General features: G+C 42.6%; 1 protein-coding gene across 2 annotated transcripts; it reads right to left on the bottom strand.

Annotated features, from left to right (window-relative positions):
• Positions 1 to 4: 4 nt before the first annotated feature.
• VPS33A (VPS33A core subunit of CORVET and HOPS complexes) lies at positions 5 to 27,994 on the bottom strand. Of its 2 annotated transcripts, XM_081251952.1 has the most exons (13): positions 27,825 to 27,994; positions 25,468 to 25,533; positions 24,728 to 24,855; positions 23,646 to 23,832; positions 16,970 to 17,086; positions 15,863 to 16,037; positions 12,256 to 12,449; positions 10,700 to 10,826; positions 9,742 to 9,809; positions 8,379 to 8,516; positions 5,813 to 5,950; positions 3,622 to 3,790; positions 5 to 3,242 (listed from the first exon to the last, which is right to left on the bottom strand). In XM_081251952.1, the coding sequence occupies exons 1-13, from the start codon at positions 27,924 to 27,926 to the stop codon at positions 3,061 to 3,063; spliced, it is 1,791 nt and encodes a 596-aa protein (XP_081108078.1). In that variant the 5' UTR covers positions 27,927 to 27,994; the 3' UTR covers positions 5 to 3,060. The 2 variants fall into 2 exon arrangements, with proteins under 2 accessions (XP_081108078.1, XP_081108079.1); XM_081251953.1 differs by lacking the exon at positions 5 to 3,242 and having other exon boundaries at positions 3,723 to 3,817.
• Positions 27,995 to 28,000: the final 6 nt, after the last annotated feature.

The raw sequence follows: 28,000 nt of genomic DNA, 5'->3' as shown, positions 1-28,000 counted from the left end.
CTCTTTAATTTGATCAGGATCTCTTATTATCAAATCATTGCCCCGCCGCAGCTGGGCTGAAAACAGGAGCAGAATATTATCAAGCTGCGCAGGAAGCCAGTGAGTAGTAATTGCCCCCCCAGAGAACTGGTCATCTGGAGGGCTCTGTGTCCTGCCGAGTCACAGGAAAGAGAGTACAGCTGAGATTTATACCCTCATCCCACACCAAAGTAACAGATGAAAAAGGCGATTAAAATAGGCCTCATTCTGTTCCCCTTTAACTCTCACAACCTTCAAATGGATATCTCAAGTCAGTTATGTGTTCCAGCCTTTGCAGACTCTAGTCACCACCCAATCCGGGGGTATTTTACAGCAATGAGTAACTGGAGCTGAGAAACATTATGTAGCTTGAAGTTCATATGCATTCATTTAGAAGAGAATCTGAGAAATTTTACATTACTGCCTTTGATTGTTGGATGACAAAACGGCATCCTCTATTTTCTACAGTATGTCATCATTAAACCATATGATTGAATATAGTACACCAGGCTCTAGAGTATAATTCAGTCTGTTCATAATTCATAGTCTATGTGATGTCTGTATTTTTGTGCCTTGCCATCTTTATTACAGCCCCTCTTCCTGGCTGCTTTAGATACTCAGTTCGTTCTGGTGTTTTGTTGTTGTTTTTTAAGAAGTATTTCTTCTTGAGTTCAACTCTGCTGAATACAAACACTTCCTCCTGGTGACAGGCCAGTCTTTAACATACAACTGAGAACAAGAGACAGACTCCATGTCGGATTAATCATAATCCACTTGCCGTGAGGGCAGAGCTACAGTGGACTATCGCATGGAGATGCTCCCTTCCCAGTTCTCTTCAAGAACTAAATGGGCTGTTTTTAATCCTCCTCCTTTTAACCATTAGTCTCTTGCTCCACAGTTAAACTACAGTTCAAATACTTACTTCTCTGTTGGCTAAAATTCAAAAGTGTACAGTATGACACAAAATAGTGTCTATGTAGACTTCTTTGTCTATGTAGACTTCTTTTTGGTGGGACTGCTGGTGTAGAACCGTCTACCCAACTAGACAAAAGTCCAGACATGATGTAAACAATCCACCCTCTCCAAGAATAAATGTACCATTCACATACCCTTTTTCTCAGTAAGGGCACACTCCTTTGAGACAAAGACTGCTTCAAGTATTAAATGAACTTACACAAAGGCGTATAATATATAATTATCCACCACTTTCTATTTGCATACAAATGAAGCAATTGATGTTTTGAAGTCTTCTGCTGAATGCACTTTTAGGAGCTGACCTAACTATGCTCGGAGCAAGCAAGTATAGAGCCACCAGTGAATGCAGACACACGAGACACAACCGAGTACCTGTTCACGGGACAAAACCCCAGCCAAGGAGACTTGACTGGACTTAAATTGAATCCCATGAGCCGAAAACACTTACAGACAAGGTGGATTTCATTCTCTAAAGCAGCTGAGACTCACAACCGCTGGGGCTGGAAGGTATAAACTAATCTCCCTGGGATAACAAGTAGCTGAAAAAGGATTCCTAAAACAGGAATCATATTAAGACCTTTCCAAATACTGAATGTCAAAGCCACGTTAAATCCTCGAGTACCTAATCTTTTAAATATTCCCTCTTCTACCCCTCATTCTTACATTAAGGAGATTTTTTAAAAAGTACAGAATTTCTCCTTCACTCATAACATGCAGTGTGCTAAGAGACTTCCACTAGCGAAAGAAAGTCAGGAAAACATGTACGGGTACTAATTAACAGTAGAAATGACACCTGGGGAAGGACACTGACTTTGGCCCCCAGCAAAGACGGGGATCAGCTAATTTGGCTGGAGACTCAGGCAAGGGCTGTGACACCGTCAATTTGGTCCCCTTCTTGGCCTTAACTCCTCCAGACGCTGGGATAGAGCAGGAGGGAGATTTCCAGCTTCTCCAGCAGCACCCAAGTTCCTCTGTCCTGCAGTCTAGCAGTATCCCGTAGGAAGGTAGCAGCTGGACTCCAAGATCATTGACAAGCTGCGCCAGAGGGGGATGGAGTCACCGGACCACGGACTGAAACGGGGCTGGGTGTTTTCTAGCAAAATAAATGCCAGAGGCCGAATAGGTGTGTCTGCAGACTGCTGGGGAAGCATGTGTGACACTTACCGAGGAGGAGGAGCTGCCGGGTGCTGGAGAAGCCGAGCTGCCACTGCTCACAGTGGGACTGGCTGGATGGTGCGGCCCACGATGGGCAGGGGAGAGAACTGGAGGCATCTACCATTGAAACGTCTTAGAGTTAATAACACGTGCACTAAGAACACGTCTGTGAATGGTTACACTCTCAGGAAGCGGCTCCCTAATTATTATGTTACTCAAAGTAAAAAGCCCTTGATAAGTATGGGACCCATACCGACTTAGCTCATCAGGCAGATCATAAACCTGTTCTGGGGAAAGCAGCTCTTCCAAACCTCTTGCTTTTTAGAAGCAGAGGAATCAAAAACAGAAGGAACACAACTTGCCTTAATGACCAGATAAGGTAGAGACTGGTGACACTGAATGTAGTGTGCCATGTTCTGCAGGAAAAAGAAATCTCAACTCAGTGACAATACTAGCCCTAGGCCCCCAGCACTCAGCCACTGCCCTAGGCATGATGCACCTTTAAGAAATTCAGCACTATTTATTAGGGGTCGGACCTTCCACTTTTATTTTCATTTTTTACCTGCTTGGTCCCTGCTTTCTTAAGAACTGGACCCATCTGTGTGGCTGTATAGATTATCCATCCGACCATCCTTAATATATTTCCAGAGGTCTCTAATGAAGATCCTGAGCTCAGAACATTAAAAACTGTTATGTCTTTTACCCTGGCTGATTCTCTTCCGTTCTTCTTTCTTTAAGAAATTAGGAACACAAAAGACAATCAGAAAGGAGAAAACAGCGTAATTTAAGAAGCTGACCCCAAAGTAAATTCTGTATCTTGTGTTATTCCTCCATGGGGTTGTACTTCCTTCCAGCAACTTCTTTAAAGGAGCAGTTTATTCTGCGGTTCACGGTAAGTCTCCTTTGAACGCCCTAGAAAGGTTTTTCCATTAGCGACTCTATCCAGCTGGCCCCGTTTATTAGCTTAGTGGTGGCGATGACGTATTCTGTACCTCCATCTTCCAGCTGAGAAAGAAATCGCAGGGCAGCAATTTCAGCAAAGGTTACACCCCCGAGGAAAAATATCAGAGTGACTCGGTTTTCTCCCGGTTGACCTAAAATAAAAACATTTCAGAATGAAGAATTATTATTGATGCTTCTCTCCCCACCTCTTAAAAAAATTACACCATTCCTAAGGAAAAAGAGTCATATATGTCTTGGTACAGACAATTCATTTGAAACTCAGGACCATGATTTTGATCTCAATGTTTTTTCTAACTTCTGAGATCCTCAGTTCAGAGGTTGAAAGCGGCTTCTCCTGAGGGAGTAGTGGGTTCTAGTGCTTACAATATAATTCACAACTAACAAAAGAGGTGTGTATATCGGACTCTGACTCCTAAGTACTTTACAGTGTATTTTACAAAGCAATTGCATAATACGTGAAAAGCACACTAACACTACATAATCATCTGTGGATACGGGCCATGGACTTACGTTTCTTTTGTAGCCCTGTGGGCAACGGCTGCCGTTCCTCAAAGTGGGGCCCTGGGAGGATGCGCAGAACTTCCTCAATACTGCGCCAGCCGGGCCGGGAAAGCAGCTGGGCCAGGCGCACGCTGAGAGGGGCATAACCGCTGTACACATACGATATATCCGTGGGATTCTGTTAAATAATTAAAGGAAAAAAGGCCTGCAGAGAGGGTGAGAGAGAGAGACGTATAGCTGCCTAACTGTGGCTTGTGGGGTAACCCAAAATTATTTGATTTGGCTTTGAAGGCAGAAACACAAACCCCCGAAATAGCCTGCTCCAATATTGAAATATCCTGCTGCAATATCAAAATATCCTGTTCCAGTCCACCCCTGCTGGGCTCTGCTCTTAGCAGCCAAAGGTTTACTTTTGACTCAAATCTTCAACAGCCACTCAAAGCATCTATAGGTACTGAAGATGAAAAATTATTACTTGGTTTGGCAAGAAACTTCTTGGACGGTAAAGTGGAACTCCCTAGCCGAGAATATAACCCTTGAACACGGCAATTCCACTTTCAGGCACTTATCCCACAGAGGGGCTTGTACTCTAGAGGACGAAAGACCAAAGCACAAAGGTATTAACTGCAACACTGTGCGAACTAGCAAAGGACTGCAAACGACCTGAATTTCTATCAGTAGAAATCTGATAAATCATAAAATAAGATGTATCTGAAAAACCACTAGGTAGCAATTAATTTAAAAAATTATTTTATTTTAGGGGCTTCCCTGGTGGCGCAGTGGTTGAGAATCTGCCTGCCAATGCAGGGGACACGGGTTCGAGCCCTGGTCTGGGAAGATCCCACATGCCGCGGAGCAACTAGCCCCGTGAGCCACAATTACTGAGCCTGCGCATCTGGAGCCTGTGCTCCGCAACAAGAGAGGCCGCGATAGCGAGAGGCCCGCGTACCGCGATGAGGAGTGGCCCCCACTTGCCACAACTAGAGAAAGCCCTCGCACAGAAACGAAGAGCCAACACAGCCATAAATAAACAAACAAACAAACAATCAATCAAATAAAAAGAGTTTGTTAAAAAAAATTATTTTATTTTATTCTTGGCCTTGGTGCTCAGCCTGAGGGATCTTAGTTCCCCGACCAGGGATCGAACCCAGGCCCCCTGCAGTGGAAGCTCAGGGTCCTAACCACTGGACCGCCAGGGAAGTCCCTATGTAGCAGTTGAAAAGAACTTAAAAGAATGAGGAGATCACAGAAGGCTCTTCAAGATACAGTGTTAAGTGGGGGTGGGGTGGGGAAAGTGGTCAGCGCTGTGAAGAGCTGAACTAATCTACGACTTATGTTGTACAACACAGGAATTAAGATTATCTATATTCCCCCTGGACAAAAACAATCCAATTTTGCTACTGAGGCAGGAGACTGTTTGTTAGCTTTTGCGGCAAGACGCAGCCTAATAAAGTCCCTTATGAAAAACCAAAAAATAAGAAAAATGAAACTTAGGAAGATTGGAGTAAACAATAAATATAAAGCAAAGCGCACCCTACTTTGGAGACCAGTGGTATAGCATATGCACCATTTACGTAAAACTGTTTGTCTGTACCTAGAATCTTTCTGGAAGGATAGACTACAAACTCGCCTCGTTACCGTGCTCGCCTCTGAGGGGAACCTGAGGCTGGATGTGGGAGGAGCCTTGCTTCCCACTGTTTGCTCTCCCTGTACTGGATCTTTGCTGGACCCTCCCGCATTTCTCCTTGTTGCTCTGTGCCCCAGAGGCAGCCCCGTGGGCTCTGTACCAGCTGGAAACTGGAGAGAAGATGGCAGCGTGAGTTGTTGCCCTGACTTCCCCTCTGTGGTGCTGCCAGAGGTTGGCTGTGTCCCTCGGCTTGTCAGACGGCCTGGTCACACAGTTCTTCTCTCCCGGTTCTGGAACAGCCCCCTTCCCCTGCCCTCAGGCCTCGGCTGGGGAAGGTTCCCCACTGCACTGCCTCTCCCCGGTCCACCCCGTCTTTATGAAACTCCCTCAAACTACCCAGTGCAAGAGCACCCTCTGCTTCCTGCTGGGATCCACACGAATGCACGACTTTCTCCAAAACATTAGAAAACTGTCGTTAGAAAGCAAGGTGGATGCGGAGATCAAGTAGCGTGTGTCGTTGCAATAACCCGTTAACTGGGAGCTCAAATGAGCTGAAGAGCAGGAGCGTCTTACTTGCTCGTTTACATCATCCATCCAGAGGCGTAACGTTTTCCGGATGGTTGGGTAAGTGTTTCTGCCCCCCGTCTGTGGTTTCAGCAGGCCAGCCTTCTCTAGGTTGTGTAAGGTCAATATGTGCTCATAGCCGTACGTCTGCAAGAGAAGTCGAATCAGGAAAACGGTTTCTGCGACTTTCAAAAAAGAGCACTTCCACGCACACATGGCCAGTAGGCACGTGAAAAGCTGCTCAACATCACTAATTATTAGAGAAATGCAAGTCAAAGCCACAACGAGGTACCACCTCACACTGGTCAGAATGGCCATCATTAAAAAGTCTACAAATAACAAATGCTGGAGAAGGTGTGGAGAAAAGGGAACCCTCCTACACGGTTGGTGGGAATGTAAGTTGGTGCAGCCACTATGGAAATCTGTATGGAGGCTCCTCAGAAAACTAAAAATAGAGTTGCCATATGATCCAACAATCCCACTTCTGGGCATATATCCAGACAAAACTACAATTCAAAAAATACATGCATCCCTATGTTCACAGCAGCACTATTTACAATAGCTAAAACATGAAAACAACCTAAATGTCCATCGACAGATGAAAGGATAAAGAAGATGTGGTACATATATACAATGGAATATTACTCAGCCATAAAAAAGAATGAAATAATGCCATTTACAGCTACATGGATGCAACTAGAGATTATCAAACTAAGTGAAATAAGTCAGAAAGAGAAAGACAAATACCATGTGATATCACATACATGTGGAATCTAAAATATGGCACAGATGAACCCATCTACAAAACAGAAACAGAGTCACAGACATAGAGAACAGACTTGTGGTTGCCAAGGGGAAGGGGGGTGAGGAGGGAAGGACTGGAAGTTTGAGGTTAGTAGATGTAAACAATTATATATAGGATGGATAAACAACAAGGTCCCACTGTAGAGCACAGGGAACTATATTCAATATCCTGTGATAAACCATCAGGGAAAAGAATATGAAAAAAAAGAATGTCTCTATGTGTATAACTGAGTCACTCTGCTGTACAGCAGAGATTGGCATGACATTGTAAATCAACTCACTTCAATTTAAAAAAAAAGAGCACTTGCAACAAATCCACTGGTTTGTACCCTGGGGCATGTTACCGAAGTCCAGGCAATGACCATCCATGGGCACAGGTGCAGGGCAGGGATGAAGCCTGCCCTAAAACTGCTTGCCATTACAGCAAATCCAGCTCACTGGATCCCTCAAAGAATGATGTAAATTTTTTTACTTTAAAGTCAGAATTTATGGACCCAACTTAAGTGAGCATCAAATAAATTATAGTATATTTTTATATGGGATATAATTAGCTATTTAAAAAAGAAAGAGGCAGATCTATACATCCTGATAAGAAAGACCTTCTGGATTTATTCTTCAGGACAAAAAAAATATAAGAAGACTATTACGTATAGTAGGATTTTATTTTTGTTAAAAAAGATATAGTAAGTAATAATAATAGCTAACACTTATATAATACTTTCTACGGGGGGGCACTGGTGTATTCTAAGTGCTTTACATACATTACTCAGTCATTCTTATTATAACCCCACGAGGTAGCCACTATTATCTCCATTTTATAGAGAAGTTTAAATAACTTGCCCAAGGTCACACAGCTAATGACTAACAGAGCTGGGATGTGGATCCAGCTGGTCTCGCCCCATGGTCTGTGTATGTAAACATTCTTTGTACATAGATGCAAAGACAGGAATTGGAAGCACACAAACCAAACTGCTGACATTGGTCCTTTCCAGGGAGGGAAATGGGGGGAGGGGGAGGCGGGGGAGGGTCATGGTTTGCACCATGTACTTCTGCTTTGTTTGAATGTTATATGATGAGAATGCACGTGTCATTCGTGTAATTTTTTAAAAGGCAAAAGCAAACAAACAAAACCCCCCCAAAACCCAACCTGAATGAGTATTTAGTTTTAACACTAACATACTTAACTGTGACTAGTAATAGCAAATAAATAGCGCCTGAGACATTTTTAAACAGAAGGGAGAATTTTAAAAACAATGGTGGGCTTTTCCTTATATAAAGTAACAGGCTTGATTTAAGTAAGTTGGCTAAAGAATCATCATCAGAAATGTGCAAAACGTTCCCTTCCTCCATCGAACAGATGGGTTAACAACAAGAGCAGTAGACCCTGGCTGCCTGGGTTTTAGCCCTGGCTCTGCCACATACTAGCTGGTGACCTTGGGCAAGTTACAGCACTACTCTCTGCCTTAGTTTTCTCATCCATAAAATGGGGATGGTAAGAGTATACAACTCAGTGCCGTTGTAAGGATTAAACAAATGAATACACATAAAGCTCTTCCAATAGAGCCTGGCACATAGTAAAAGCTCACTAAACATTAGCTATTGTTATTATTATGCAAACACAGTAAACAATGAATACCAAGGACAATCCCTCCATGTATTAAAAAATTTAAAAGATAGTGGAAACACTATACCAAAATAGCAGCTTTGGGAAGTATTTTTTTAAAAAGATGTTTTCTCCCCTGGCAAATTAGTAATTTAAAATTATACTGACCTGCAGGATTTCTCTTTTGTAATAATCCAAAACTTTTTGTTTGAGTCCACTATTGCACACGGATTGGAGGCAAACCAGTCTTAACACCTTGATCAGTGGATGTTTTTGGGCAATACAATCCTCAATGTAACTGTTGACCTGGAAACAAGATATATACCGGTACCAGCATCTGGTTTGGGGACCTCAAGAACTTGATATTTACTATTATTTTTCAAAGTCAAATATTGTGTGGTGATCTGGGTGGGAAGAGAATCTGAAAAGGAATAGATACCATAATCTATTCCTATACATACGTGTGTATATGTATGTATATACGTATTTGAATCACTTTGCCGTGCACCTGAAGCTAACACAACATTGTTAATCAACTATACTCCAACATAAAATAAAAAATGAAAAAAAAACAAGGAGCCACGTGGGAGAACGGTTCCTTCCTTTTTTCACTGTCCCTAAGGCCCCTCCGAAGTAGGTCCTCTGCCTCTGCTACACGCACCCCCGTCACCATACAGACACACAAGCGACGGGGAGCACAGGGCACTGAGGGCACACGCAGGCAATCCAGCGGCCTGTCTGGACTCACCTGTCTCCACGAACAACCTCGGGAGAGGCTGCTGCATGTCCCGGGTGTGTGACCAACAACAGCAGCCATTTATCAGCATAAAGTGACAGGAATCTTTTTAGAAGATGGGAATTTTCATAAATCGAGCAATTTTAAATTTAGTAATAGAAGTGAATATTTAAGGGAAATTATATGATCAATCCTCTCAGAAAGCAAATCTATTCATTTATCTATTATAGTCCTTAAAGGTCTTTGATTTTAGGGGCTGGGTCTCACCTCTCTGTGCACTGCAGAAAGTGCCTTCATAGGATAATGTTAAATATTTGATACTTGATGAAATCTCTATTTTCACATTTTGCATTTGCTCTTCAAATTATGTAGACAAGGGGCTTCCCTGGTGGCGCAGTGGTCGAGAATCTGCCTGCTAATGCAGGGGACACGGGTTCGAGCCCTGGTCTGGGAGGATCCCACATGCCGCGGAGCAACTAGGCCCGTGAGCCACAACTACTGAGCCTGCACGTCTGGAGCCTGTGCTCCGCGACAAGAGAGGCCGCGATAGTGAGAGGCCTGCGCACCGCGATGAAGAGTGGCCCCCGCTCGCCACAACTAGAGAAAGCCCTCGCACAGAAACGAAGACCCAACACAGCAAAAATAAATAAATAAATTAATAAACTCCTACCCCCAACATCTTAAAAAAAAAAATGTAGACAAGGCATGGGAATCAAAGCAATTGCTTTTCTAGCTATAATCTTATGTTTGATAAGATATCAATTATTTGTTAGAACAGTTTTATTGTACACATACCTTATCAGTGTCTATTCCAGACATAAACTCCTGCTCCACTGTTAATTTATCAAAGAAGTCTTCAGAAGCTAAAATGGAATTAGCAAATTTGTAACTAAGAAATTAATGTTAACCCTTTTATACACAGAGCATGATTAAGAAACGAGACACGCAAAAAGGAAAGCAAGCAAAAAGTTCAAATCATCACCTGACAAGAATCTTCTAAGAAACATGGAAACCCCTACAATCCTGAGCTCCTAAATTACATCTAGAAATAGTCGACCACTGTACCCCTTTGCTATCCTTAGGACTTTCAAAAGGACTCAAGAATTTTTTCTCAGTATCAATGAAAGCTAATCTTGAAAGACCATTTTAACTTGCATCATCAGATCCAACCCAGTTTCACTTGATTTCCACTTCTATTAATATGAAAACAATGGATTGATTTTCCAACACTTTTATATAAGATTCAAAGTATACTTTATAAAACAGGGCATTGAACAATCTCCAACTCAGCTTTTACAGCCTGTGTTTTAATGAGTAAACACACATCTTCCAAGCCCTTTCAAAATACTTAACATATGCTCTCTACCAATTCTGCAGAGAGTCTTCAAGAGAAAAACAAGAACTAAAACAGAAACATGATGCTGCTCTAATTAATTAATCTTTAACAACAGGAAAAAAAACAGACTGAAAAAATTAACCGCCTCATGTTATGGGAAGAATTTTTTTCTCTTTTTGACATTCCAAATATTTTATCATATGATTATGTGATTTTAATAATGAAAAAAATTGAGCTAACCACAAAGGGAACATTTTTGACTATAAACATTCGAATACTTAACGCTGAGAATAACATATGGTGTTAAAACAGAGCTGACCTTCCCAAAGGAGTACTGTGGTGCCAGTGATCACGGTGTCAGTCATGGTGCGTGCAAGTCAGGCCCAGGTGAGCACCATCACTCCCAAGGATACTCACTAGTTACGTCTTTGATTAGCTCTGCAATCGAGGTGTGGTTTGCGAGGGAGCCCCTTGCTGCCTGCATGTGGGGCAGTTGCGAAACGAACTGCTTGATCTCCCCAACGGTCTTGGCGTTGTGCCTCTCCTGAAACGGGTAAAACAGCAGAACCGTTGAGCTGGGGAAATATTTTCAGTACTCTGTTCTTTGTACTGCTTAGAGGACATTTAATTTATACTAATGTGAAAGAACAGAACACAAATAAATCAGGCCAAACCCACCTCCAACATGACCCAGAAAAACAGAAAAGATAGGCTCGTTGTTCCCGTTCACTGCATTAGTACTTTTTTTTTTTTTTTTTTGCGGTATGCGGGCCTCTCACTGTTGTGGCCTCTCCCGTTGCGGAGCACAGGCTCCGGACGCGCAGGCTCAGCGGCCATGGCTCACGGGCCCAGCCGCCCTGCAGCATGTGGGATCCTCCTGGACCGGGGCACGAACCCGCGTCCCCTGCATCGGCAGGCGGACTCTCAACCACTGCGCCACCAGGGAAGCCCGCGTTAGTAATTTTTAAGGGAGCAAATGCCTCATGTTTTTTCTTTCCAGGCATCAGATCATATTGTGATTAGTATTTGTGGGGGACAGTACTAGGTTGTCCACAAACATTTCTGAGTAAAAAACTAAAACAAAGGCATGTTAAGAGGGGAACATAAACGGCAAAATGTTTCCTCCGTAATAGAAAAAAAAATCCATTCTTACTGCTGAACCTCAATCTTGAGTACTGTCCATGAATAAAGAGAACCTTACTGGGTGATGAGAACATTGTTTTTTTTGCAAAATTTAGTAATTTAAGCCAAAAGTAACTTCAGAAATTTGAAGAAAATCAACTAGCAAACACAATTCCTAAGAAAGATGAAACCTGGAATACACACTCAGTAAAAAAAAATCAGCCTTCAAAAATTCTCCCAATTTATGTTTCCAAAGATTAAATACGCAGAGTTCAGCATCTTACTGAATTCACATGTTTCAAAAATGAGCTTAACCAAGAATAAATCAGTGGTGGGACAAGAGGAGGCAGGAAGGTGATAATGAAGCCGCCAATTTAAAAGCTCTGGGCTGCTGGGATTTCACTCTTATTATCACCTACCGCATCTGCAGCGTTCCCCTGCATGTTGGTTAAACTGGGAGCTTTTGGCCCAAATTGCAAGTTCTATTATAGAGGATATTTTATTTAGAGTACAGCTGGCTTCCTCTTTTTTTTTTTTTTTTAAACAGCTGCCTTCCTCTTAAGTGAGATAGGAAATAATTAAAAGGAAGGTAAAACAAATATTTATGGTGAAAGCATGTAAACTGCAAACACTAGCCCTTTCTCCCCCAAAAGGAGAAAAAATGAACACCTTTTCTCATGGGTCTGGGAAGAAGTTTAAAAAGAAACTCTTGGGTCCTCCAACGGCTGAGCCTGCGGTTTCTCAGGATGAGAACTGCAGCTCTGCTTAGTGGCTGCACTTCGGGCAGCTTGCCCTTCCTTCGTGGGGTGGGCAGTCTAGCCAGAACCAGGAGGACAACCAAACCGTCTCACCTCAAACGCTGCAGAGATCACCTTTGCTTTCTTGCTAAGCACGGAGCCCACTGCATTGAAGTTTTTATCTCGGATCTCAGCATACAGCTCCTCCGCAGAATTCAGCTGAAGCTTCTTTGCTTCTGTGGGAAGGTCCTTACCACCATCGCCCTGTTTCTTAGGTGCAAATTTCTCCGGAGGTAATTTCACGTAACCTGAACAACAGTGGAAGGGAACAAGGCTCTGTGCGCACTTAATGGAAGAACCAGTCAAGTGCTCAGGCACAAAACAGAATCTTCCAACTTAGGAGAGGATGGAAGCCGGCTTTAGAAGAAACTGGAGTATAGCACTGAGGTTTTGATTTTTCCACGATCAAAGTACAGAATGTAGTGACTCTTTAATATTCATATCATGGTTCCACTTTTCTTTGGGGGCACCTATCTGAATCACTGCAGCAATGACCAGTTCCTGAACTTATTCAGGGATCAGGTTACTTTTTCACTTAAAAAAAATTACAAGGCTCTCCCCATTATCTTCTGGCATTTTTCAAACTGTAAGTCATGTCCTATTAGTAGATCATGAAATCAAGTTGGTGGGTTGCAATTAGCATTATAAACAAACAAAACATTAAATACCATAGTGCATCACATGAAGTAGGGTGTTTTTTTTTTAAATAAAATGTTGCTTCAGTTTCACACACACATATGTGTGCATGTACTAGGTCATGATATAAAATATATTTCTTACTATAGGTTGTTGTCGAAAATAGTTTGGAAGCCCACTTCCTGTTTTTATAAATAAAGTTTTATTGGCACAAAGCCATGCCTTTTCATTATGTCTCATTTGGGGCTGCTTTCACATTATAAAGAAGAAGTGAGATTCCACAGAGGCACTGCATGACCTAAAATATTTGCCATCTGGCTCTTATAAGTACCGTGCGCTAACCGATGGCACCACTGGAGCTACCGCTATCTGGCTCTTTACAGAAGTTGTCCACCCCGCTCTAGAACAAGCTCCCAAATTCCTCAGCACAGCATCCAGCCCCTCCACTAAGTACCCTTAACCCTCTTCTCCCATCTCTGTTCCTGCCAAACCAACTTAGTCACCATTTCCGGGAACACCCCACACGCCCTTATGAGTTGCCTATAAGCCAGTTTAACTCTAAGAAGCTTGGCAATATGAATCAAGGGCCTTATAACATTAACAACTTTGACCCCAAAATCCCGCATCAGAGAATGTAGCAAAAGAAAGTAATATGCTATATGAAAAAAATTTTTTGTATACAGATGCTTTTATAACCATAAAAAAACCCCAAATAACCTAACATGCCCAACATTAGGGGAAGGATTATGCAAACCATGGTATAATATATATTATGGATTTTAATTAAGCTGTTAAAATTATGCATATGCTGAGAAAATGCTCATATTATACCAAATCAAAAAAGAGGTTCAGGGAATTCCCTGGCGGTCCAGTGGTTAGGACTCCGTGCTTTCACTGCCGAGGGCCAGGGTTCAATCCCTGGTTGGGGAATCCCGCAAGCCACGCGGTGAAAAAAAAACGACAAAAAAAGAGGTTCAGAATAATTTGGACAAGCTGATGCTATTTATTTTTCGTTAACTAAAATCAACTCTGCATAGAAAAAGACTATAAGGAAATATACCAAAATATTAACATTGGCTGTCCCAAGGTTTGGGGAGTAGGGCTTCAGGGATAATGGGAGATCTATGTTTTCCTTCTTTATTTTTCCAATTTTCCCTTAATTGATATTTGACTCATATTATGGAAAAAACTTGCTGCAGAGAAACTGTGAATTTCTACATATTCCTTCTCTTCTTGGAGAATCCCCTCCTACCTCTCACCTGTCTTAGACAGAGCCCCCTGAGGCTGCCTCACAGGTCATCTCCCTGCTCTAAACTCTAGCTCCCTTTAATGGTCTCCTGGGTGTTTCACTCTCTGGGACCACGAGAGGAGAGGCACCCTTGTTTCCTTCTGTTTTTTTTTTTTTCCAACAGCCTTGCTACCTCGTTTCTTTGACTCCCACCCACTCTCCAGCACAGAACTCCTCTGTCAATGAAATGGAGTTTTAAAAAGTATTTAAGATGTCATCTTTTGGAACAAATAATTTAAAAATAAGATTTTTTACAACTTTATCATTAAAGACTCTTTGTTTTGTGGAAACCCCTCTTCGTGGCTGTGTCTTCACCCATTCCCTCGGCTACCTATCCATCCTTATGGTTAAAATACACATAACATAAAATTTACCATTTTAACCATTTTACAGTGAACACTGCAGTAGCATTTAGTACATACACAACTTTGTACAACCACAGCTAGTACCTAGTTCCAGAACCTTTTTATCCCAAAAGGAAACCCCATACCCAATAGGCAGTCACTCCCCATCCTCTTAGAGTCCTGGCCACCACTACTCTGTTTTCTGTCTCTGTGTTTTCTCCTTCTAGGCTGTTCCTTGGCTCCCTGTGATGTAATTCAGCATGGCAATAGAGGCCAGGGGCTGATGGAAACCAGAGAAGGGGGCCTGCGTGGGACAGAGGGAGTGGTGGGACCTGTCGTAAACTGGAGACAGGGGCCTGTCTAAAGCGGGAGCTCCACTGGGCACCAGCTGCAATGTGGGAATGTGACCTCGGGGTCGCCCGAGCTTCAGATGTTTTTAAAGACATGGCATACATGGGAATTCCCTGGCGTCCAGTGGTTAGGGCTCCGTGCTTTCATTTCCGAGGGCCTGGGTTTGATCCCTGGAGCTAAGATCCCACAAGCCGCGTGGCATGGCCAAAGAAATAAAAATAAATTTAAAAAAAGACATGGCATCCATCAGGATTATTACTAAAAATTGTCTCCAATTTTAAATGCTGGCAGAAACAAACAGACAAACATCATGCGGACCAAAACCAAATAAAACATTTGTGACCTCTGACCCCAACAGTTTGTCAGGCCTAAACTCTAGCAGGCCTTCAAATCTTCTTTCGAGTGTCCCAACCTCCCGTATCAGCCTTTTCCCCACAATGTCCCAGCTGTGCTCTCTGCCTCAGCAAGCTGCTCGTCCCATGGTTCCCTGCAGGTGTTATGCCACCTGCCCCTCGCCAGCAACCCCCCCAAACTCTACCCCTCTTTCCAAACCCAGTACCAAGGCCACCTCTTCCAGAAGCTTTCCTGAACAACTGCCTGCCACGGCATCTATGTTCTCCAACTGCAGAGCCATCTGTTTATTTAGCCCTTGGCCTCTGCTCACAGCGGGCAAGCACAGTCCTGTGCAGTCAACAGCTGCCAGCCCTTGTGTGGCGGACAATGGTAGTTTGCTCAGATGTCGTTCAATTTTTTTTTTTTTTTTTTTTTTAGCCACACAGTGCAGCATGCAAGATCTTAGTTTCCTGACCAGGGACTGAACCCGTGCCCCCTGCATTGGAAGCATGAAGTCTTAACCACTGGACCGCCGGGGAAGTCCCTCAGATGTCGTTTAATCCTAGCGTCTGCAGGTCTGAAGTCAGCATTTTAATTTTTTTCAAATATTCTCTGATTTATTTGAAAAGGAAGCACCTTCTAAAAAAACGGCCTTTTGGGTATTTTTATCAGATTACCTATTAGTAAAAGTAGGTGTTACTTTACTCACTGTTCTGAATGCCATAAATTTCATCGATGAGTCCTTCATATGTAAGCTGAGTGGCAAGAGGCGTTAGCAAGTCCACATTCCGATCGAGCAACAAGAGATTATCAAAAACAGGGAATATCGAGTTCTGGCTCCCTGTGAACTCTCTCTTCATCCTGATCATCATATTGGCCACTTGCTGGAAACAAAACATGGGATCAGGTGGGACCCTCCTGGGAATAAGCAGATTAAAATATTCGGCTAAAAATGGAAAGAATCAAAAAAGTGAAAAAAGGAGAAAAACGATGGAAGAGTGAGATGGATAAGAAATAAGCAGCTACAGAAAAGCGTTCGCTGTTGGCCGCCTGTCCCAACACTTACACTTTAGCCAGTGGCAGCAGCTACTTCTCAACGGGGCATAATTCAGAGTCTATTTCTGTTACTCACAGTAGTTCTGTTCTATAAAGTTGCTGTGAAAACTGAATCAGCAAGTACCGAACCACTGCCCCGAGGGGCAATCAGGGTTAGGGTGCCGCGAATCTCTGGTTAAAACATTTTTGTCATCTGATCAATATATAACCTTGTCTTATGTGTGTTTCTGTTTAAAGACACATTAAATATATGCCGTTGATTCTCTAACACCATCACGCACGCCTGAACGAAGCTCATCTAACACGAGATTTCTCCCTAAGGCCCATCACAGCCTTCCTGCGCTCTGAGCACTAGACAGTGCTTCTGCACCACCCTTGGGGGCCATTTTAAACAGCAAAATCACCATCAAAAAGAGCACAAAAATGCAAAAAAAAAAAAAAAAAAAGTGGCACTGAGCAGCGCATGGCATTATATAGGGGCAAAAAGGACACTTGTTTATGGTACGAGCTGAAGGCAGAGGGCTGCTCTGTGTGACCTCAGCTGGGAATATGCACACTGGACAACTCAAATTACTGCTGCTCTGAGCATGTCCACAAAGCACTGTGAATATTGATTTGGGGGCTACAAATAAATTTCAGCAAATAGGTGAATTCCCAAATAAAAAGGATTAACTGTATTTGTAAACAGATTCCCACTCCTTCCCTTCCTGGGGACCAGGGGACCCTTCCTCCACCACCAGAAGCACCTGCCGTTTCTCACCCGGGCGCACTCTCCTTTCCCAAAGATCTGGGGGATCGTCCCGTACAGAGCTTGCAGGGTCATCAGCCCCTTGGCTGCGTGGTACAGGCTGGTCTGGTCGCTCTCCAGGTAGCACTCCTGCGGGGACGAAGGGCCGGTTACGGTCACGGTCATCTGGGTGCGTGAGGCACCCACCTCTATCTGGAGCTGGGACTACACAGCCACTGGGTAAGACCATTTCCACTAATTCCCCACTTTGCCAGGAAGCTGCAGACTCGGGTCCAGCCCAGGCCAGGAGGCCAAAAGCTCTGCCGTCGGGGGCAGCTATGGCAGCAATTCTCCCATGGCAGAGCCTTCTGGAAGGCACTCCTCTTAGTTTATCAGCTCTTGAATAAGCTACTGATTAAGAAAGACTGACACAGGGACTGGGCTCTCTCATTCACCGTTGTGAGTGTAAAGGCTAGGAGGACACCGTGGGAGGGCCACATAAGCGCACATATTCTTTGACCCCCCAAAGTCCCAGATGACCTCACAACAGAATACCTGGCAGTTTTTACAAACATGATGCCAGTTTCATATGTACTGACAGCAAATGAAGGCCATAACGTCTTGAGAAATGAGAAAGGGGTAGCTGAAGAGTCTTTAGAGAGTGATCTCATTTTCAGAAAATATATTTTACCTTATACAATATACAGGGTATATTTTGTAAAGTAGACAAAATTATACTTTTCTGCATGGAAAAAGGGACCCCAAAATATACACAAAACCCGCTAGGAAGTGAGAAGAGAGACTCTAGCAGTTCTGACGTGGGTAAGAGCACAGGTTCTCGACTCTGGTTGTCTTGATCTGAACCTCGGCTGTGTCACTTCCCAACTGGTGCCCTCGGCCACTTAGGTAACCTCTCTGTGCCTATTCATTGTCTGCAGAAGGGAGTATATTCAACACAGTATACGGATTAAATGAGGTAATTGCATGTAAAATATTTCATCCCAGTACCTGAAACATATAGTAAGTCCTTAACAAATGTTAGCTTTTATTATTAGAAATGGATTATTATTTTTTTTTTACAATCATCATCCACTCATAAGTCAAAATGGAACACTGTACCAGACACCCCTCACCGACCCTCCCAACGTGCTTCTAGCCTCCAAAGCCAGGAGGGAGGGGACACTAGAGGCATTAAGCATGAGAGGGTGCGACTCATGTGCTCCACCCAGGGAGGAAGGAGGGCTGTGCCTGGAAAGAGCCTGGGGAGAGTGCTTGGCGGCTCTTCCAAGTCTGATGATTTTAACATTTCACTGCATACGACATGTCCAACTCAAGAATGTCCGAAGACATACTTCCTTGAAAAATTACTTAAAACTTCTTATCAGAGCAGAGCTAAGCTAAAAATTCAAGAAAAAAAATATTAGGGAATATCTCTCAATATCGTATTCATTTTTTTAAACTTAAAAAGTTGTATTACTATAGACATTCTTTTTGTAATTCTTTTTTTAAAAAATTTAAAAGTTGATGACATATTAATCTTGAATTTTTTGCTCTATTATAATTTGTGGTCGGATGATTATTTGTACTAATATCCCTGTATTCTGTGCTTGTGGAATCACCTGGTATTTCAAGCCATGAGGACATTTTTGGAGGGACAAATGCTAATACCCAATAACATTTAAATACACATATTTTTTTACCCCAAAGTCCCACATGCCTACACGATAGAATACCTGGCAGTTTTTTTGTGGGTTGTTTGTTTTGTCTTTCTATGTTTATCAAACCAATGAAAATGAATTTTAAACAGGTGTACTTGTAACTACTTGGAATGTGTTTGTTTTCTTGACTTAATTGTAGGCAATTCTTACTTCAGGTTGGGGGAAAAAAGGGTAGGCAGTTTTGATTTTAACTAAAATTATAGTGCTTCACTCACATAACACCAGCCAGTCTAGCACACTATATAAGAAGTAAGACCTTTTTTTTTTTTTTTTTTTTTTTGCTGTACGCGGGCCTCTCACTGCTGTGGCCTCTCCCGTTGCGGAGCACAGGCTCCGGACGCGCAGGCTCAGCAGCCATGGCTCACGGGCCCAGCCGCTCCGCGGCATGTGGGATCCTCCCGGACCGGGGCACGAACCCGTGTCCCCTGCATCAGCAGGCGGATTCTCAACCACTGCGCCACCAGGGAAGCCCGAAAGGCCACAGTTTTTAACTCTTGTATAATAATATTCCTTGAGCCAGAAGAAGATATACATATTTTCCACATTTTAGTTACATTTCAACAATTATGTATTATATGCTTATAGGGATCATGTTCAATGGCAAAGTGAAGGGGGCCGATGGTCTCAGATGTTTCCGTGTAAGACAGCGTGTCAAGAACTGGCTTATATATTATCCGTCCCCCAGACTGACATCACATTTCAAAATAGCTTGGTAGGATGATGGCTGTCAAAATCGCCTGCATGGAAACATCCGTGCCACTGGGCCTGGTCGCGCCACGCGGAGACCTCGCAGGGAAGGATGCGCGGGCTGGCGTGGGGGAGAGAGCCCCAGCGGGTAGCACCCGCACCGCCGCCTCGGAAGGGAGGCCTCCACCGTCCGCTACCTTGCAGTTTTTACAAAGGAGGTAGGTAGATTTTATGTAAACTGATTTCTGTATATACATATGAAGGCCACAGTAGTTTAAGCCCTGTGACTGAGCATTAGAGTTCAATGAGCTGAACTCTAATTCCCACGTTTTGTGCAGTGCGATGCTCAAGACGATCATAATCACAGCCCAAAGCACAGAGAGATCTACATGTGCCTCCTGATGCCATGAAAAGCTAAATTATGCTCACTGTTTAAAATCACATAAATAAGTAAAATTACCTCAACTCTATCAGAAACCGGACTTGAATTTAACATTAGGTAGAACTTTCAGCTTTATTATCCAGGCGAAATGTTTGACTTCTAAAATAGAATCTTAAGTGAACATATATAAGCCAAGGGCTTGAAATTCTCAGCAGAAAAGAATTCTGTTCTTTTTCTGCAAACCAGTGATTAAATAAACAGGAAATCTCTCCTCTGGACAGGTTTTGTCATGCCAGGACAAGTTTTCCTCAGCTCCTACCAATTCACATTAATTACACGGATGTGAATTAATTACATGAGGGTATACCATTATAGCTACGTGATAAAGCCAATATAGCAAAATGTTAATTTCAGAACCTAGGTGATGAGTATATAGGTGTTCACTGTACCCTTCTTTCAACTTTTCTGTATATTTGAAATTTTTCACATAAAATGTTGGGGGGCGGGAAATCTGTACCATCATTGGAAGAGATTTACTGTAAGCAAATCAGTGGGGAACATGGCTGAAAAGAAGAGCCAAGAAGCTCTCCTGGTTATAAAACTCATCAGCGGTGCCACTTAGTTCTTCCTCAGGTTAACTCTCTGAAAGCGGTGGTCACTGTAACAACATACTAGGGAAGAAAGAGTTTCAAATAATTTTTTGCACAACACCAGTGGTTCTCAAAAGTTCTAGTCTCCAGACCAGCAGCATCAATGTCACATATGCATAACTCAGAGAAGGAAATACAGATAAATATGATTACACTAAGAAAGTACGCATAGCAAAAACTACCATAAGCTAAGTCAAAAGACAAATGTCAAAGGCAGGTAAAGAGCCTACAGATACAGGGCCCACGTGTACAGTGATCTATGCATGAGGTAATTCACTGTAGCACTGCCTCTAAAAGCATAAGATGAGAAACAACAAAATGTCCTTCAAAAGGGGACTGACTTAATAAATCATTGTACATCCAAACAATGGAACAGTATACAGCTTCAGCTAGGAATAAAAAAGTATTTTCAGGGCTTCCCTGGTGGCGCAGTGGTTGAGAGTCCGCCTGCCGATGCAGGGGACACGGGTTCGTGCCCTGGTCTAGGAAGATCCCACATGCCGCAGAGCGGCTGGGCCCATGAGCCATGGCTGCTGAGCCTGCGCGTCCGGAGCCTGTGCTCCGCAGCGGGAGAGGCCGCAACAGTGAGAGGCCCGCGTACCGCAAAAAAAAAAAAAAAAAGTATTTTCATAGATGGTAGAAAATGACTCCAAGATATATTATTAAGAGAATAAAGCAAGTTACCGAAGTTATATAGGATATGCTACCATTTGAATAAAAGCTCATATATACTATGAGCTGTAGCTGCCTAAAGCACTTCCAAAAACAAATAAAAAAGAATGAGTAATAGTGATTGCTTCTGGGAGGTATGGCATTTTGAGAATTGGGTGGAGAGTGGCTTACTTTTCATTCTGTACCCTTTCTTACTCAAAGAAAATTTTCGTGTACACAGATTATGTTTACGAAAGATTTTCAAATTACTTTTTTAAACATAAAGTAATATTCTTATGAGAGAAAGCATTCTTTGAAATAAAGTTGTAAACAAAACCAATATCTAAAATTACATTTGGAAAAACCATCCAGAACTGGGGAACAAAGATATGCATATTTGCTAACAAACACATGCCGAAAATAATCAGTGGGGAAAAATTGCGCTGGAACAACTGGCACTATATGGAAAAAATAAATAAGCCCCATATGGAAAAATACAGATAAAAATACATTAGTCCCTACTTCACACCACACACTCCAAACACATGGTTCAAGCTGAATTAAAGACATGAATATGATAAGCAAAACTTCAAAACTTTTAAAGGAAAATACAAGATTTTCTATGTCTTCAGGTAGAGGAGGATTTATTAAGACTAAAAAAACACAAACTGAAAGAAAAAAAGTGATATACTACTTTGAAGGCCTCATACCTCCAAATTTCAAAGCTTACTACAAAGTTACATTTATCAAGACAGTGTGTTACTGGCATTAAGGAAAGACATATTGATCAGTGGGGTAGAGCTGAGACACCAGAAATAAACACCTTTAGGGACAACTGATTTTCAACAAGGGTACCAAGACAATTAACTGAGGAAAATATACTCTTTCAGCAAATGGTACTGGAACACATGGATATCCACATGCATATCTGCACATGCAGAAGGAAGTTGGACCCCAACCTCACATCAGATAAAAATAAACTCAAAACACATCAAAGACCTAGATGTAGGACCAAAATCGTAAAATTCTTTGAAGAAAACATAGGAGTAAATTCATGACCTTAGATCAGATGCGACACCAAAAGCATAAGCAACAAGAGAAAAAAACAGATAAATCGAACTTCATCAAAGTTAAAATCTTTGGTGCATTGAGATATCCCTTTCACCAAAAAGTGAAAAGAACCCACAGAATGGGAGAAAATATTTGCAAATCAAATATCTGGTAAGAGACTTGCATCCAGAATATATTAAGAATTCTTAAAACTCTTAGAACGAAAAGATAAATGCCCAATTCTAAAAATGTGCCATGCTTAAAGACTTAAATATATGATACCATAAAACTCCTAGAAGAGAACATAGGCAAAACATTCTCTGACATATATTATACCAATGTTTTCTTAGGTCAGTCTCCCAAGGCAATAGAAATAAAAGCAAAAATAAACAAATGGGACCTAATCAAACTTATAAGCTTTTGCACAACAAAGGAAACCATAAACAAAACGAAAAGACAACCTATGGACTGGGAGAAAATATTTGCAAATGATGCGACTGACATGGGCTTAATTCCCAAAACATACAGACAGCTCCTACAACTCCATAACAAAAAACCAAACAACTCAATCAAAAAATAGGCAGAAGACCTAAATAGACATTTCTCCAAAGAAGACACACAGATGGCCAATAGGCACATGAAAAGATGCTCAACATCGTTAATTATTAGAGAAATGCAACTCAAAACTACGATGAGGTATCACCTCGCACTGGTCAGAATGGCCATCAGTTATTTGCAAAGCAGAAACAGAGACACAGATGTAGAGAACAAACGTACGGATACCAAGGCGGGGGGAGGGAGGGTGGGATGAATTAGGATTTTGGGACTGACATATATACACTGCTATGTATAAAATAGACAGCTAATGAGAACCTGCAAGGAAATCCAAAAAAGAGGAGATATATGTATACGTATAGCTGATTCACCTTGCTACACAACAGAAACTAACACAACATGGTAAAGCAACTATACTCCAATAAAAATTAATTTAAAAAAACAGTCTACAAATAATAAATGCTGGAGAGGGTGTGGAGAAAAGGGAACCCTCCTACATCGTTGGTGGGAATGTAAATTGGTGCAGCCACTGGAAAACAGTATGGAGGTTCCTTAAAAAACTAAAAAGAATGAAATATTGCCATGTGCAGCAACATGGATGGACCTAGAGAATGTTATGCTTCGTGAAGTAAGACAAAGACAAACACTATATAACATCACTCATATGTGGAATCTAAAAAAATAATACAAATGAATGTATACACAAAACAGAGACCGACTCACAGACACATAGAAAACAAACTAGTGGTTACCGGTGAGGAGGGGAAGCGGGGAGGGACAAATTAGGGGTATGGGATCCACAGATACAAACTAGAATACATAAAATAGATAAGCAACAAGGATAGACTGTACGGCACAGGGAATTACACCTAATACCTTGTAATAACCTGTAACGGAACATAATCTGCAAAAACACTGAAGCACTCTGCTGTAAACCTGAGATTAACATGACCATCATGCTCACAAACTTGGCGAAAATTAAAGTCTGACGTTAAACAAGAAAACGCCAAACTTACTTTGAACGCACCCTCTGATTCCATGGATAAGAGATCCCCGTCAAATGGAATGAGATCTAGGCTGTACTCCTCCCTGTGAATAAGGGATCCCAAAACACCTAGATCCTTCAACCGCTGTTCGCACAATAAGCTACGTCGTGGCACAAACAAAATGTGGAAGTCTCTTGCTGGGCCACGTCTGTCTTCACTGCAAAAGAAGCAACATTTGTTAGCTTGCAAGCTCTTTAGAGTCACAGACCCTTTCACTTACTTTATTCAAACTGTCGGGCACATAGGTGGCACTAAATAAGTGCTGGGTGGCACTAAATAAATGCTGGCTAGATAAACATATGAACATTGACTCTCAGACCCAAACTGTTAACAGTCGCTTTCTCGCTCTCTCTCTTTTTTTTTTCCCTGACAGGAAAGCATTGATTCATAGCCAGTATCTGCATTTTCTAGCTTTCTCTTCAACTATTTATGGGGGCATTAAAGCTCTCAGGTTTATTGAAACAGGATATCTGTGTCTTGTTGAAAACAAATTGTTCTTTAACCAAACCAATGCAGCCGCAGCGTCTCATATTAAAACGAAACATCACTCTTGGCTCCTATCTCTCCTCGACACTGGACTTCTCAAAATAGCCCATATGCTTTTAAGATTTTAGGGGCCACATCAATCGATTATACCACAGAGTACAGACTGGGCTGAGAGAACTTCCTCTCCCTAGACTGGATGCTAAATTAAATTTTAATCAGCTCTTACTTTGCTTATGAAATTCAAGCACCTTATATTCAGTATAACCATTAGAGGTGTTTTGTTTGTTTTGTTTTAAAATCAGTGTCCTTTCTACTGATACACGTCCAAACTCTTAGCTGCCCTGAAAGAATGGGGTTTTATGATAACCGCCCTCTCAAACTGTTTGAACAATGTCACAAGTTTCCCACTTTCCTTCGCTGTATTCTTCCGTGCCTGTCCCAGTTTTTCCAAAAGACCATTTTCCAAGGTACTGGCAAGAGAAGGGGTTCACAATGAAAAGCTCAGGACATTAAAACCATGAGAAGGATTCACTTCTTTTGGCCCAAACATAAGCTCTGAGAGATACCTGAGCACATTTTCAGCGATTATATCCATCAATTCTAGCCTGGGTCTGACAACAAAAATAATATTCTTGACATCAGCTGCTGGTAAACGACTTCCTTTAAGCGTGAACATTTTTTCCACTTCATGTTCCTAGGAAAACACACACACACAAAAGGTTAACAAAACCCCTGAAATTTACATATGGTATCCAGACTCAGACATCATAAACACTCCCAGTCAAATGTACATCAATACTTTGTTATCAAAATTTAGATTTCCCAAAGCCAGCTGTGTAACGGACAAGGTTTCTGGATGAAGTCACTGCTACTGTATCTGAATTTAAATGACTCTCACGTGATGAGCTATCAAAGACACCAGGTAACAGTCACATAATACAATGCTAGTAATTAGGATCAGTATAGAATCATTAGCTGAAGGACTGCTGTATACAAAATGTTAGCCAGGCATTGGTATCGGTGTTTATAAAAACCAAAGAGCCTTGCAAGCCAACTACGCAGGAGGAAATGTAAACTTATTATTATTGCTAAAGTACAGAATTATTATTATTTTTTTAATTTAATTTAATTTAATTTTAAAATTTATGGCCGCAACTCGCAGCATTCGGGATCTTAGTTCCTGGATCAGGGATCGAACCTGCGCCCCCTGCAGTGGAAGCGCAGAGTCTTAACAGCTGGACTGCCAGGGAGGTCCCTAAAGTACAGAATTATCAATCCCTGAACAAAACCCAAATAGCTCATTTACCTTCAGTAGTGAATACTGTGCAATCAGGCCAAATGGTCCTGTGAGGTACTCATCCCAAACTATTGCCTATAAGAGGGGAGAAACATTCTCTTATTACAGTTAATATCAGGAATTTCAACAATATCAACAGAAAATAGCAGTCATACGTAGTAGAACTATTGGCCTCAAAATCTGAATTAACAAAGATCGTAACTGGCTCTGGTCACATTCATATCCTACAGGTCTTAAAAAAATAGCATCAGGGCAAGTGATGTTACTGGTGCTAATGGGAAAGTTAAGACCTAATCACTGTCCTCAAAGGAAAGAAGGAACTGTACTTTGTTGTGTATCTGTGTCATGGTATTATTATTAGACTGAACCGTATGGAAACTGCCAATTGCAACAACTCAACTTGTATTGTATTTTATTTTATTTTTAAACTTATTTATTTTTGGCTGCATTGGGTCTTTCTTGCTGCGTGCAGGCTTTTTCTCCCGAGCGGGGGCTACGGCTTCTCACCGCGGTGGCTTCTCTTGTTGCGGAGCACAGACTCTAGGTGCGCAGGCTTCAGGAGTTGTGGCACTTGGGCTTAGCAGTTGTGGCACTCGGGCTTAGCAATTGTAGCACTCGGGCTCAGTAGTTGTGGCTCACGGGCTCTAGAGTGCAGGCTCAGTAGTTGTGGCACAAGGGCTCAGTTGCTCCGCGGCATGAACCAGGGCTCGAACCCGTGTCCCCTGCATTGGCAGGCGGATTCTTAACCACGGCACCACCAGGGAAGTCCTCAACTTGTATTTTATATATAAGTATCATATAATCAAATTATAAAAATTAAAACCTCTGACATAGGTATTACAAATCTTATTTTGACAGAAGAGGAAATTTTTAAAATTGTATACTTTATTTTTTAAACTAATTAATTCATTTTTATTTTTGGCTGTTTTGGGTCTTGTTGGGTGCGGGCTTTTTCTAGTTGCGGCGAGCAGGGGCTACTCTTTGTTGCAGTGCAGGGGCTTCTCATTGTGGTTGCTTCTCTTGTTGCGGAGCACGGGCTCTAGGTGCACCGGCTTCAGATGTGGCACAAGGGCTCAGTAGTTATGGCGCATGGGCTTAGTTGCTCCGCAGCACGTGGGACCTTCCCGGACCAGGGCTCGAACCCGTGTCCCCTACATTGGCAGGAGGATTCTTAACTACTGCGCCACCAGGGAAGTCCCCGAAGAGGAAATTTTTAAAGGCTCAGAAAGTTTAAGTAACGTCCAAGGCCATACAGGGACCTTGGACGTACACAGTATAAGGGAGTCAGGACTCCAACCTAGGACTTAATGACCCCACAGGGTAGTGCTCTGGGGCTCTACTACTGCTAAAATCCAGTGTGATTTCCTTTTCTTTCATTTTTAATTGAAATTTTTATTGATATAACCGTAGATTAATATTCAGTTGTAAGAAACAACAGAGACCCCCTAGTACACTTTGCCCAGTTTCCCCCAATGGAAACATTTTGGAAAACTATAGTACAATAGGTATTACAACCACGATATTGACATTGATACAATCCATGATCTCATTCAGATTTCAGATTTATTTCCTGAGCTTGAACTGGGCACGTAGGACTTAGCCTGCTTTTGTTTTCTCTCAATTACTTCTAGCATCCACTCTACCTCTTGAGGTCCTATTCTTTCTAATACTGATTCCTGAGTTTCCCCAATTTTCCCTTTCTCTTCAGAGTTGTATTGCCAGTTACTTACTGGAGGTAAGTACCAGTAATACTGGTAATACCACTTAAAAGGTAATACCACTTAAAAGAAATCCTATGAAGTCTCTAATCTACGGTTTCTGATTCCATTGTGAGCTGGGTGCTAACAAACGTCTAACAGGAGGAACAATACTACTTAAGGAAGCCGACGTTAAAACCTCAAATAGCTACAACTTCTCATAATCCGAGGGTGCAGCAGGTTGTAAGGTGCTGGTGCTTCATACTTTTGAGGGTACGATTTGTAACGACACATATAATCATTGTAATGAATGGACACTGGCCCAGCTACGTCCCTGGGCCGGGCCCGCCTCACCAATTCCAGTGTCTGGGGTGGGAGCTGGGGGGCACCAGATCCATCCCTCGACCTGACCACAAGCTGGTTCACTAGGGGCTGAGACAGCACGGTGGCTTATTCTGCTGCCATGAAACAATCACGATGCCACGCGGACTGTGGGCTGGACGCCCCAGGCCCCACCAGCGGGCCCCTCTCCCCGACTTATCATTCCCGCCAGCTCTCCTCCTGGAAGCCCTAGGAAACCTCGTACACCTGAAGCCCAGGCGGTCAGGGACCTGATCAGGCCAGGCCGGACGGCGCCGGAGGGCGGTGTCGCCGCGCACCGTCCCTCACCTTGCTTCCCGCGCACTTGTCCAGGAACTCGCGCAGCTCGCGACGCACCGCCTCGCGCAGCACGTTCAGGTTCACTCGCCCGTAGGACAGGTGCGTCGCCATCTTGCCCCACCGCTCTCTTTTCCCTGCAATCCAACCGGATCGGCTTTACCCCTACGCGGGGCCCACAGACGCTG

The sequence above is a fragment of the Mesoplodon bidens genome (assembly GCF_964165515.1).
Source record: "Mesoplodon bidens genome assembly, chromosome: 13".
NCBI lineage: Eukaryota > Metazoa > Chordata > Mammalia > Artiodactyla > Ziphiidae > Mesoplodon > Mesoplodon bidens.
The sequence above is the reverse complement of the archived record's forward strand: the minus strand, read 5'-3'. Positions and strand labels throughout refer to the sequence as shown.